General features: G+C 46.2%; 1 protein-coding gene across 4 annotated transcripts in view; it reads left to right on the forward strand.

Moving 5' to 3' along the window:
* Positions 1 to 366: 366 nt before the first annotated feature.
* HEN2 (RNA helicase, ATP-dependent, SK12/DOB1 protein) overlaps positions 367 to 14694 on the forward strand; it is a 50247-nt gene continuing 35919 nt past the window's right edge. For 3 of the 4 annotated variants that reach the window (XM_086806055.1, XM_086806054.1, XM_086806056.1), the window contains exons 1-2: positions 373 to 592; positions 677 to 1766. In XM_086806055.1, coding sequence (XP_086662181.1) covers positions 717 to 1766 — 1050 coding nt within the window. In that variant the 5' untranslated portion in view covers positions 373 to 592; positions 677 to 716. Of the gene's footprint in view, positions 593 to 676; positions 1767 to 14694 lie in introns of all 4 variants that reach the window. The other variant, XM_086806057.1, reaches the window with a different exon arrangement.

The raw sequence follows: 14694 nt of genomic DNA on the forward strand, positions 1-14694 counted from the left end.
AGAGCGAATGCATGTGAGAGGATATATGCGTCTATATGAGAGATTCACACATAGACACACACACACACACACATGCACACAAATACACACATGCATACACAAATACACATACATGCACACACACACACACACTTGCACACACATAAATGCATGCACACATGTACGTAGTCGCACACTTACATACACACATACATATGTATGCACATATGCATACAAGCAAAAACTTCGTGCCGCAACAATGTGCAGTATGATAAGTTGTGAATTAAACACACAACACACAAATGAATTAAATTTATATTTGTTGAAAAAACGATTTAAAAAATGACTTAGATGCTTTACTACAAAAGGGCCCGTCTTCATAAAAGGGCAGTCTATAAACACAACTCCAGACTCACGCTAGTAGAACTTCAAAACGCTAACTTAGGGTTGTTCTTATGGTTAGCAGTTAATTGAAGGCTTAATCTTGCGCGAAGCGCACGGGGAATAAGGGTTTCGAAGCTTGTCTGCAGGGGAATTAGTGTTTCTGAGCGTCTCAACGCCATAGGTTTTGGGCGTTTTGAGCTCTCCGCGATAAATTTTACTGCCAAATCAGGTAAATTCAGTTCCTTTTAGGGTTCAGTTTCTTTCAGTCTGTCGCAATAGTTCTCATGCAAGCAATAATTGCTGTTTCTTGCAGCGGTATACACCCTACGCTTCGGTGGAGAAGGGCTTTCAGAATGCCCTTGCATACAGACGACACCAAAACCATGGCCGACTCACCAGACAGTGCCCTTGGCAAACGAAAGAATCCAGAAAATGTGAATGGTTCTTGCACAGAGCCCTCCACGCCATCAGAGCCTAAGCGCATCAACAGTGCCCGCTCTTGCGTCCACGAAGTTGCAGTCCCGCCCGGGTATGTCTGCACTCAGGATGTGAAAGCCCATGGAACCATAGACAATCCAGTCTACAGAGGTCCTGGGGCAAAAACCTATCCATTTACCTTGGATCCATTCCAGGAAGTCTCCGTTGCATGCCTTGAGCGAAATGAATCGGTCCTGGTCTCAGCCCACACATCAGCAGGCAAAACTGCTGTGGCTGAGTACGCGATAGCAATGTCCTTTCGTGACCACCAGCGGGTTATCTACACGTCTCCACTCAAGGCTCTCAGCAATCAAAAGTACAGGGAACTTAGTCAGGAGTTCAGTGATGTTGGTCTCATGACGGGGGATGTTTCCATAGCTCCTAATGCGAGCTGTATAGTGATGACCACCGAAATTCTCAGAGGAATGCTTTACAGAGGCTCAGAGGTTTTGAAAGAAGTTGCATGGGTCATCTTTGATGAGATTCATTACATGAGAGACAGAGAAAGAGGCGTTGTTTGGGAAGAAAGTATCATCTTTCTGCCCCCAGCCATCAAAATGGTCTTCCTGTCTGCTACAATGTCCAATGCTACCGAGTTTGCAGAGTGGATCTGCGGCTTGCACAAGCAGCCGTGCCATGTTGTCTACACTGATTTTAGACCGACTCCTTTGCAACATTATGCTTTCCCTGTAGGAGGCTCTGGATTGTACTTGATTGTAGATGAGAAGGGGCAGTTTAGAGAAGATAGTTTCAACAAACTGGTCACATCGTTCGAAAAGGAATCTCTTCAGGAAGACGGTCTCTCCTCGCCAGTTGGGGGTGGGCGTGGAATGGGCAGAGGCGCTAGAGGTGGAAGAGGAGCAAAGGGAAGGGGTGCTGCTGGCGGTGGTGCTAATGGAGGGATGGATATCTATAAAATCGTGAAGGTGGGTTGTTTCTTGAGGCTTTCAAAGCATGACATTCTGCATAACCAGGCTGTCTTTATTTTGTTGGCTAAAGGTGCTTATCTTCGCTAATATCATTTTCAGAATGTTTCTGGATTGACTATTCTGTTGTATGTGGGTTCTTAGTCATTCATTTTGCTTACACCCACACACATGCGCGCCTGTGCTCCCACGCCCGCCCTCTTGCAGGCAGGCAGGTACATACATACTTACATACATGCATGCATGCATGCACATACATACATACATACATACATAAAAACATGCATAGGTAGGTAGGCATGTAAGCATGCATGGATGGATGGATGTGGAGAGAGAGAAGAAGAAAGAAAGAAAGTTATATTTATGTCTACAAAAAGACCAAAGGGTTTATGAGACCAAAGACCAAAAAATGAAGTAACCATATAATGGAAAAATAATCTAGCTAAAGGAACAAAAAGAGTCATATAAATGACAATGTTACAAATTAGTCTTGTAGTGGCTGAAGCATGCGGTGGGAGAAAAAAACTGCCCAAGTAGGAGGAAGGAAGGACTCAACATTCAAGTATAAGCCCTCTATTCACTGGTAAAGATAGATCAATGTGTAGCCTCTACATCTGTGACTTCATACAAGCTTCAAGCAACTCTCCTTCCACCTATGTGCGCTCCTTGTGGGGGTGAAGGCCACGGTATCCTCTAATGGAGGGGAAAGAGCCATTAGGTATCTTGATGGAATCCTGAAGGAAAACTCAAACTGTTCCACTCCAAAAACGAAAATCTACTAAGATCAGGTCACCCCCAAAGGACCACACCCTATAAAGTATGATGGCGAAGGATTAACCCAATAGCACAAAATATCCTATAGAAGTAAATCAAGCTTCCCCATTGGCAAATGCGGTTTGGTGGGGCAAGGAAGCACAAAATATCTTATAGAAGTAAACCAAGCTTCCCCATTGGCCTATGCTAGAAAACATAATGCTTGCCAATGTGTGCTTTGCCCCTGTGTTTGCTCCTTTTTACCCACAGATGCCTGAGAGGTGAAAGAAGGTGCCGCAATGAACAAGCGCTCCCATCGTGACCACAACTACCAAGCCCAAATGCCTATCTCAATCTCAAACGGCCATCTAATGGTCATGCTACTCCCTGGCCATCCTGGCCATGGATAGGAAGAAAAGGATTTCTTTTGCTACAAGGGCATAATAAAATACATGCTGATTTTGGAAGCAAAAGGGAAAAATATTTTAAAAAAAACTTTGAGATTTGTGCTTGAATCCCTTACCGTGACTTCCTCACCCTTTTTCAATTCATATTAGGATATACTCTATCACTTATAAAAACAAGGCAACTTGCAAAAAGTGTATATTGAACGGTGCCTCACTATCATTTACAGTCACCCTATGAGAGCCACCATCTCTCACTTACATGTGATTACAAAGTTTATTTCTAACAAGTGTCCCAAAAGGCTGCATCATACATACTAGAGTATCAAAGAGCCAGCACTTGGTGCAAGGTTCTTGGAAATGTGCTTGGAAACACGGGATAGGGAGGCGTGCCCCCTTGCAAGTCGGTCAGTGGTAGCTGTGGTCATGCAGAAAAAAGGGCCTGTAAAAGTGACTCTAGATACACATACTTTTGCACAATCTCCACTGGGGCATCTCTGTATATGAAAGAAAATAGTGAGGCAATTGCTTAAGATGTGTTGAAGACCATAACCTTGGTTTTGCCCAAATTGACCGTAAGGTCTCCCTCCTTGTCCAATGCATTTAAGTGTTTTCGTAAACCCTCGGCTCAATCTGAGATCAAGACAATGTCGCCAACATATAGCAATATGGGCACTACTGTCTGAGCCAATGGTGAACCTCTACCTCCGAAACTATCCACAAATACTGCGATCTCATCAATGTATAGGCCAAAGAGTGTAGGTGAGAGTGGGTAGCCTTGCTTAACCCCAATAGTGCTACGTATATCTCCCGAGGTCCCATCGAGTGCACGTACTCGGCCGAGCACTATCTCATATAGTGCCATCACAACCCATATCATCTCATGTGAGAACTGGAGCTCCTGCAAGCCTCCTATCAGACGGGATCGAGGGATGGAGTCAAAGGCTTTGCGGAAATCCACAAAGCAGCAATAAACATGTCTCTTTGAGGACCTCGCCTCCTCTATGATAGACTGTAAAGTAAAGTTATGGTCCAGTGTGGAGAAGTTTCTCTTGAAACCTGCTTGGCTTGATGCTCTATTTCCCATCGTCTTTGCCATAGAGCTCATCATGTCCTCTAGAACCGCCCCATAGATTTTGGCCGTTGTGTGACCAATCATGATAGTCCTATAGTTACTTGGGTCCGTGGGGTCTCCTGCTTTGTGGATGGGGACAATGGTGTTGGTAGTCCAGGAGGGTGGGAAGCCTTCATAGAATGCTCTGTTAAAAAGACTGGCACGAACGGGAGCCAATATGTGGTGCCCGTTGGGCAAAATGTTCTGCACGTAGATCCTCATGATCTTATGCTCTCCCATTATGCAACTTTTTAAGAGCCCTAGTGACATTGGGGGAATCAAAGAGACAAGATGTAGGCCGAGGGATGTGTGACATTTGTGGCATAGGCTGGTTTGGCACGTCATACAGCTGTCGTGCATAGGCTTCCCAAAGGCTAAGATCTGTGATAGGTGTAGGTGCTCTTTTTTCTTGAAGAATGCGCCAAGCTTTTGAGTTGTCCTTGCTCAAAAAGAGTTGGTATAACTCTTGTTCTCGTTTGGCGAGAAATGTCCGTTTCTTTTGGTGAGTGAATGTACGAAAGATGCGTTGCATCTTATGTGCTGAAATCAGTCCATGTTCCCTCTCGCGTAAGAGGCGAAGCTTGGTGGTTTTGGATTCTTCATCATACCATCCGTTCTGGGGTTGGGATCCCATTGGCAAACTTGCTGTGGAGCATGTGGTGTAGGGGAAACTGGTGTGGGCGGAGTCATGGATGATGGAGGAAAGTTGGGATGTAATGGTGGAGATACGGAGGGATAAGTGGAGAGCTGAAATGTGGCGGGAGAGGTGGTCCTCATAGATGTGGTCAAGATCATGATGGAAATGAATCCGGGTGAAGGTGGTGACAGGGGGTGTGGGTGTGGGCGTTAAGGTGGGGCATGAGACCGTGAAAGAAAGTAATGCATGGTCAGCTAGTATGGGGGGGGGAGGGATGGTGAAGTCTGGGATGTGTAGTATAAGAGCGAGAGACCCCGTGAGGTAATCTACCATTCTCGTGCCTCCCCCATGCGGAAAAAATGTAAGATGGACAGCCCATTATATATAACCAGCTCAATGGCTCATGCATAGCCCCCATCTCCTAGAAGTGTCTACCATATGATGTTGCATTCCCCATATCTTGGTTGGCTCTTTGGAGGCCCATCTCAGTGAGGATATGAGAGAGAGAGAGAGAGAGAGAGAGAGAGAGAGAGAGAGAGAGAGAGAGAGAGAGAGAGAGAGAGAGATTTTATTAACGTCTTCCAAAAGACCGAACTCGGCCTATGAGACAAATCAGTGTACCTGTGTGAGGTATCCTCTGTCATCCCAACAAAATGGAAAAGTAATGAACCAAAAAGCTGAATCTGGGTGTGCAATAAGTACAATGAGTGGGGGAGGGGATGGAGCTCTACTACTAGGAGAATGCAAAGCTATATGCATGGGGTATACAGTCATGATATGCAACCTAGCTAGCTCCATCCTGTACCATACTGGGGGTATAAAATGGTATACATCAATGAAGGGGGTGCCCACAGCTCCCTGAAGAACATGCCTGGGTCTGCTCTGAAGCGAGCCAGTCGCTCCGCACCCTCTCTGTGAAACTGAGCTCTGATCTCTGTCATCTCTCTCTCTGGTATAGGCGTGGTGTCCGAAAGCCAGGTGTCCTCTGTCTACTGTGGGCTCTGAGTGTGCTCTCTGGAGAGTAATTCCTTGCTGTGTAGGGGCTGGGAGGAGGGGGATGGATTTGTGAAAAAATGTAGTAATCTGTGCCTGTTGTCCCTGAAACGAGACCCAAGCAGGGGTCACCCCTTCCTGGACTCACTTCTCCAGTTAGCACTTTAATATACACTCTTAAAAGACAATAGCACAAGACAAAGTAGCAATAAAAAGTAATTAACAACTCTGAGCATAGATAGATGACACCACACTGAGGCCGGAACGGCCGGCCCCCCCCCAAGGATTGTTATTATTACTTGGGAGAATTTGTTACAAGTACACGGGCCCAAGGCCAGATTTCCAATAAGCAATGCACGATGAAAAAAAACAAAGTATCAAACCCAAACATGTTTGTTGATGCCGAGTCTGCAGTCACCAAGGGCTGCCCCGTCCATAGCACCTTCCAGAGTCACACTCTGCGTGCAATCCACCCGTCCCTGGCACTACGGATCACGCCGTGCCAGTCCTAGCGATGGGGCACCCTCACGGAGTTGACTCGGTGAATGGAAGAGGAGTCCAGACATAGGAGAGCAGGAGAATTCCTCATTCTTCGCGATGAAAATCTTCTGGAGCCACCGTACAGCCAGTAGGAAGAGTGAAACAACCTGGGCCACTTGTAGGAAATGCGTGTCCTAAATCCACGCGGATAACCCCACTGGTTTGACCTGCTGCTGCTGTACCTGCTGTACGACCAGAATCAGCAAATAATGATGGTACTGTACCTGCTGTACCTGTTGTACGACCAGAATCAGCAAATAATGATGGTACTGTACCTGCTGTACCTGTTGTACCTGCTGTACGACCAGAATCAGCAAATAATGATGGTACTGTACCTGCTGTACCTGCTGCACCTGCTGTACGACCAGAATCAGCAAATAATGATGGTACTGTACCTGCTGTACCTGCTGTAAGACCAGAATCAGCAAATAATGATGGTACTGTACCTGCTGTACCTGCTATACCTGCTGTACGACCAGAATCAGCAAATAATGAGTGCTCCAGCCTGTTTTCTCTAAATCCCAGCAAGCAGTTGTGTTTTCTTCCTCCAAAATGCAAGGGAGAGGGCTGGAAGTGAGGCGCCTTCCTCCCATGCAAAGGATTGGGTGTGGTAGGTGGGGTAGGTGGCCAACCCCCACCCCACATGCTATAAAAGGGTGCCCAGGCCAAAAGAAGGTGCCCACACTTATAAAGTGTCCACCTACTTTTAATGAAGTATGAAACCTGTAAGTTATAAGACTTATAACTTAAAACTCTTATTAAAATAAGGATTTCCCACCTGTTCACACGCCACAAAACCTGTCACAAGACAAGGCATTCCACGGCTCACGGGAGGGCGTCCCCGACCCCTGAGCTAGACACACATGTCAAGCATGCAAACGAAACCAGTTCACGCGAAAACATTTCAAAGGCAGGCAAACATGAGTGCACAATGCAACATTGTTAAAGGATAATCTCCGTTCATGTACTTGCACAATACTTGACATTTCTGGGCACAAACAGGCCCACCGGAAAGTCAATTCCAGGTACACACACAGTGTACAATCCACCCGTCCCTGGCACTACGAATCACGCCGTGCCAGTCCTAGCGGTGGTAATCCAGAAACATACACCGTGTGCAATCCACCCTTCCCTGGCACTACGAATCACGCCGTGCCAGTCCTAGCGATGGAGCACCACTACGGAGTATGCTCATCCAGAGCCCAAAGCTCACACAAGAAGATAAGAGGACCATTAGATAGCTCAATGGTGACATCTCCCCGTCTTCTAAACAGTTGTCCGCAACTGAAAAGCTTCCAAATAGTCATGGAGAAGCTGCGGATAATCTTGGAAGTAGTCCTCATCAACCCACTTAGCATCAATGGGGAGATAGTTCTTGAACTTCACCAAATAGCGTCTTACAAGCTTGCCTGCAGATAGCTTACGCTCTTTATGAAACACAATCTGCTCTGGTTGCAAAATCTCTTCCAACTCATCCACTTCTGGTGGATCCTCAATGATAGGAAGACTTGGTTCCGGACCCACATACTTTCGTAAGAGGCTAACATGGAAAGCATTATGTATCTTCCAATGGGATGGCAATGCTAAACGAAAAGCAACTTCATTGATCTGCTCAATGACCTTGAAAGGCCCATAATACCTGGATGAGAGCTTGGGAAACATCCCCTCCTTACCAGATCTCTTATGGAGTCTAGCTTTTTCGAATTTCAGCAATACCCAATCATTTACCTTGACATCCAAATGCTTTCTATGCTTGTCTGCAGCCTTCTTATGCTTCTCTTGAGAACGGGCTATGGCTGTCCGTACCTGTGCAAAGGCAACATCCAAGCCCCTGACAAAGTCATCAGCAGCAAAAATCTCATCCTTAGTACGTAGGATGGGAGGCAATACCACTTTGCCATAAACTATCTCAAAGGGAGCCTTCCCAGTAGAAGCATGCACCGTGTTATTGTATGCAAACTCCACAAGTGGCAAATACTTTTTCCACAAAGTCTTTTGATCAGCTACATAGCATTTGAGAAGGTCCAATACGGCTGAATTTGCTGCTTCACTTTGACCATTGGTTTGAGGATGAAAAGCGGATGAAAAATTCAGCTTTGTGCCCATATTGTCAAAAAGTGCTCTCCAGAAGAGACTGGTAGTTCGAGGATCACGGTCACCCACAATAGATTTAGGCATACCATGATGCTTGAATACCTGTGATAAGAAAACTTTTGCCATATGATCTGCCTTGATCGTTTTCTTGACCGGCAAGAAATGAGCTTGCTTGCTAAACCGGTCAACGATAGTCCATATAGCATCATTACCTTGCTGAGTGCGAGGCAAATCCATGATGAAATCCATAGCTATACTCTCCCATGGCTGCGAGGGAATAGGCAATGGTAGAAGCAATCCAGGAGACTTCTGACGATCAAACTTGACCTTTTGGCAAATGAGGCAAGCACGTACATAAGCCTCAATGTCCTTCCTCATCCCTGGCCAAAAGAAGTAGCGTTCAACCATATGAGTAGTAGGTAGAATACCTCTATGTCCTGCATACGGTGGAGCATGGCATTCTTCCAACACTTTTTGCCTCAAATCTGTGAGCACACAAAGGCAATTATCTTTAAGGAGATACCCATCTTTGATCACATATGATGCATGAGTATGACCAGCCACCAAATCAGCCCATAAATCTGAAAAATCAGCATCTATATGGTACTTATTTTGCATAGACGACAAGTCTCCATGAGAGGCAATTGAGATAGAAGCTACATACGGCCTTCGAGACAATGCATCGGCCACCACATTCTTCTTTCCCGGTGTATGCACAATCTGAAAATGAAACATAGAGAGGAAATTTGCCATCCGCATATGCTTCTCTGAGAGCTTAGTTTGTGTGAGAAAATACCGTAAGCTTTGGTTGTCGGTCTTCACCATAAACTCTGCACCCAGAAGATAGTGCTTCCAAATGGTCAATGCATGAATCACTGCCAATAGCTCCTTCTCATAGATCCCCAAAGAAAGCTCCGTATCACGCAAACGGCGGCTCTCAAATGCCACGGGGTGTCCTTCCTGGTTCAGGGCAGCACCTAAACAATCTCCACATGCATCACATTCCACAAAGAATGGCTTGTGCAAGTCAGGAATGATCAACACGGGCCCAGATATGATTGCATCCTTTAGTGAATAGAAAGCTTTGCTTTCCAATGAAGTCCACTGAAAGGGGACTTTCTTCTTTGTCAACTGATGAAGAGGGGCAGCAATCAAAGCAAAATGCCATATGAACCGTCTATAGTATGAGCATAACCCAAGAAAACTACGAACCTCATGCACTGACTTGAGTTCAGGCCAATTCTTGATAGCCTCAATCTTGGCGGGATCCATTCGTATGCCATCTTGAGAAACAATATGCCCAAGATAATGAATTTCGGAGAGGAAGAACTCACTCTTCTTAGCATTGATGTGAAGTCTATGCTTTCGGAGTTCTTCAAAGACTATGGCCAAATGCTTTCTGTGCTCTTCTTCACTCTTGGAATAAACCAAGATGTCATCGAAGAAAACTCCAGTGAACGATCGATGATCTCTAAAAATCCTGTCCATCATACGGTTAAAAGTGGCAGGAGCATTTGTAAGACCGAAAGGCATAACAAGATACTCGTACAAACCAAATGCTGTCCTGAAAGCGGTCTTATGCACATCCTCTGGTACTACCCGTACTTGATGATATCCACTCTTCAAATCAATTCGGCTGAAATATGCCGAGCCATCCAATCTATCCAAAATATCATCAATACGAGGAATAGGAAACCTATTCTTGATGGTTAGTTTATTTAGAGCCCGATAATCCACACACATACGATAAGAGAGATCCTTCTTCTGCACTAGAAGTACGGGAGAGCAATACGGTGAAGAGCTAGGGCGGATCAAACCTTTTTGCATGAGCTCATTGACTTGCTTCATGATCTCCTCCTGCTGTGATGCACTCACACGGTATGCCGGCCTATTTGGTGGAGAACTGCCAGGCACAAGGTCTATATGATGATCCTCCGGCCGTGGTGGTGGTAGCTCCCCTGGAAGTGAATCTGTAAAGCAATCTGCATATTGTTTCGAAAATTCCAGCCTATCACATGTGAGAGAATCAAGAGAATGATCAACATGGTCTATTCTATCACGAACAAAAATCATGTACGAGCAAAGACCCTTTCTCATGGCTTTATTTATTTGAATGTGGGATACAATAGGGATAGAATTCCCTTCCACACCGGCATCAATAACATGCTCTTTGCCCCTATGCATAAATGTGATCCGGTTGGTCTTGTAAGCCTTGCGAGGATCAAGACGGGAGTGCCAAGGCTTTCCAAGCAATACATCACACCCATTTAATGGTGCAATGAGGAAGTTCTCATGGTCCAAATATCCCTGAATATGCATGCGAAGCTTGCCAATAAGGGGTGTGACCTTGACTTTCTTGCCAACAAATGCACTTCCGGCCTCAATCTCCGGTCCCATGTCATCCACACTAATGCCCAATGCTGTAGCCATTTCCAATGATATGAAGTTGTCCGTGGCACAATCATCAAACATAAATAATGCGGGTTGATCTTTGAGCTGTCCCCATGCCTTGCATACCATCCTATCCAAAGCATCATGGGCTGTCCCCCCTTGTACATCGGGCACCATATGCACATTAACCTTGGTTTCCTTTGCATCCTCTTTGCCTGCTTTCTTTGGGCATTGCCGGACCATGTGATCTTTACTACCACAAGAAAAGCACTTACCGTCACGTATATATTGCACCCTTTGTTCCGGAGTAAGTCCATAGTTAGGCCTTTTGTTGGGACGCTTCTTCTCTGAGGTACTTTCAGCTTTTGGAGCTCCCTTAACTTCATTGGAGTCCCTTTTAGGTGGCTGTCCACCCTTATGCAGATTTGGGACAGCCTTGTCCTTCCCCTTTTGAGCATGTCCATCTCTATCATTTTGCTTCAGCTTTTGCTCCAATTGTTCGGTGGCCAAAGCAGCTGAAATGAGCTGTTGTAGAGTGTGGTTTGGGTACAACTCCAAGCCCGATTGATAAACCGGTTGGAGTCCCGATTCAAACTTTCTCTTGCGTTCCTCATCATTTACCTGCATAATAGGGGAAACTTCGAAGAGTGTTTTCCAAAACTTGGATACATAAGCATGAACTGACTCACCTTCATTCTGCTTAACCCAATCCCACTTCTTGCGGATGTTCTTCTTGGCATTAGGGGGTAAGAATTGGACATAGAATCTAGTTTTGAATTCAGCCCAAGTGTCCACGGGAGTGCCTGAGAGCTTTTCGGCAAGCCACCAATGAGCGGCCGTGCCCTTCAAGAACATGCTAGAATGCCTCACCTTGGACTTTTCTGAAAAATCCTCATCACTAAAAGCAATGTCAAATTGGGAAACAAATGACATAACCTTGGAAGCATCAAACTCACCATGATATGTCTCGAACTTGACGGATTTGTCCCCGGCTTTGAATTCCTTTTGCTTATGAACATGATGCTCATAATCCCCATGCGTCCTCTTGATTCCACGTTCATGTGGATCAGCCCTGGCATCCATAGATGCTCCTGCATACTTAGGTGGCATACGTGGACGTGAACCATGTGCTGTACCTGCATGCATGTGTGTAGCCCCACCACTTTCTCTTGCAGCATAAGCATGATCCGGAGAGGATGTGGAGATGGGAGCATGAAGAAATGGCTCTTCATGGGAGAGTTCAACAGGTAAAGTAGTAGTACGGGGATGTCGGTGCTCTCTAAGCCCATGAGAAACCTGCAATGATGAAGAATGAGGCTTGTAACGATCATCTCTAGAAGTAATGTTACCTTCATAGGCATGGCTATGCCTCCCATATAAGGTAGAATCACGTCGGGATGTAATGGAAGGCTCCTCTTTGTGGACAGCAGATTTCAGCTTTGGAGAGGCTATCCCAGGCATGTCCACCAATGGAGATCTCTTTATAACAAGCTCCCCATCCTGGCCCTGCAATACATCACCCTTTTCCACTAAGAATGAAAGAGCTAGCTCACGAGGTTTCAGCCCTGATCCACGAGCCAAAGCTTCAAAGTCTTGAAAGACGGTTGCCTCCTTTTTCTTTGCATCTAGCACTTGTTGAATGTGTGGGTCCTCACGTAGGCTGGCCAATTCCATCTCCCTGGCATGGAGAAGCTCTCGCATACGCTGAATTTCAGCATTGATGGCACTTGGCTCTTGCTCTTGCTCCTGCATTTTCTCCTTGCCACGGGACGGCTGTCCCAACCATACATGATCACGGGCATAAGGCATCCGTCCACTTGCTTGAGTTCCACTGGAGTGCCCCTTTGAATTTGGCACTTCCTTGCTACTTGCTTGGCTAGCCATAATAAGAGTAAAGTCACTAATGGAGAGTGGTCAGGAAGCCTTTGGATCGTCTCCCCATGTAGAAAAAGGAAGATCCGTGCTCTGATACCACTGAAACGAGACCCAAGCAGGGGTCACCCCTTCCTGGACTCACTTCTCCAGTTAGCACTTTAATATACACTCTTAAAAGACAATAGCACAAGACAAAGTAGCAATAAAAAGTAATTAACAACTCTGAGCATAGATAGATGACACCACACTGAGGCCGGAACGGCCGGCCCCCCCCCCAAGGATTGTTATTATTACTTGGGAGAATTTGTTACAAGTACACGGGCCCAAGGCCAGATTTCCAATAAGCAATGCACGATGAAAAAAAACAAAGTATCAAACCCAAACATGTTTGTTGATGCCGAGTCTGCAGTCACCAAGGGCTGCCCCGTCCATAGCACCTTCCAGAGTCACACTCTGCGTGCAATCCACCCGTCCCTGGCACTACGGATCACGCCGTGCCAGTCCTAGCGATGGGGCACCCTCACGGAGTTGACTCGGTGAATGGAAGAGGAGTCCAGACATAGGAGAGCAGGAGAATTCCTCATTCTTCGCGATGAAAATCTTCTGGAGCCACCGTACAGCCAGTAGGAAGAGTGAAACAACCTGGGCCACTTGTAGGAAATGCGTATGTCCTAAATCCACGCGGATAACCCCACTGGTTTGACCTGCTGTACCTGCTGTACGACCAAAATCAGCAAATAATGATGGTACTGTACCTGCTGTACCTGCTGTACGACCAGAATCAGCAAATAATGATGGTACTGTACCTGCTGCACCTGCTGTACGACCAGAATCAGCAAATAATGATGGTAATGTACCTGCTGTACCTGCTATACGACCAGAATCAGCAAATAATGATGGTACTGTACCTGCTGTACCTGCTGTACGACCAGAATCAGCAAATAATGAGTGCTCCAGCCTGTTTTCTCTAAATCCCAGCAAGCAGTTGTGTTTTCTTCCTCCAAAATGCAAGGGAGAGGGCTGGAAGTGAGGCGCCTTCCTCCCATGCAAAGGATTGGGTGTGGTAGGTGGGGTAGGTGGCCAACCCCCACCCCACATGCTATAAAAGGGTGCCCAGGCCAAAAGAAGGTGCCCACACTTATAAAGTGTCCACCTACTTTTAATGAAGTATGAAACCTGTAAGTTATAAGACTTATAACTTAAAACTCTTATTAAAATAAGGATTTCCCACCTGTTCACACGCCACAAAACCTGTCACAAGACAAGGCATTCCACGGCTCACGGGAGGGCGTCCCCGACCCCTGAGCTAGACACACATGTCAAGCATGCAAACGAAACCAGTTCACGCGAAAACATTTCAAAGGCAGGCAAACATGAGTGCACAATGCAACATTGTTAAAGGATAATCTCCGTTCATGTACTTGCACAATACTTGACATTTCCGGGCACAAACAGGCCCACCGGAAAGTCAATTCCAGGTACACACACAGTGTACAATCCACCCGTCCCTGGCACTACGAATCACGCCGTGCCAGTCCTAGCGGTGGTAATCCAGAAACATACACCGTGTGCAATCCACCCTTCCCTGGCACTACGAATCACGCCGTGCCAGTCCTAGCGATGGAGCACCACTACGGAGTATGCTCATCCAGAGCCCAAAGCTCACACAAGAAGATAAGAGGACCATTAGATAGCTCAATGGTGACAGCCCCCCCACCGGAGCTGTCTGAGCCTGTAATGATGTCTCTCTGAGACGCTGTATGTCTAGAATGAATCTCCCCAATATGCGCTGGTCTGCTGCCTCAAAGATCTGGTATAGGGAATGTGGCTCTCTGAATGAAATGGGATCTCTCTCTCTGATGGCTGTATATGCTCTGGATCTACATACATAATGCTACTCACTCTCCACCTCTTATCTGCACAATCTGCATACCCTCTCCTCTCGGGGGATCCGTGCTGCTCTGCCACTCTCGATCTCCAATCGATGTGATGAAACTCTAAGCTGACCAATAGCCACTTGGGAGCCGTGTGGTAAAAAGCCCTCCATGTATCTAGGCCTCTCTATAAATACATCATCAGTGATACTCATGAAGTGATCTCTGTAGTATAGCATCTTCGGTGGAAGAG

The sequence above is a fragment of the Cibotium barometz genome, chromosome 12 (genome assembly GCF_041138505.1).
Source record: "Cibotium barometz isolate CiBa-2024 chromosome 12, ASM4113850v1, whole genome shotgun sequence".
NCBI lineage: Eukaryota > Viridiplantae > Streptophyta > Polypodiopsida > Cyatheales > Cibotiaceae > Cibotium > Cibotium barometz.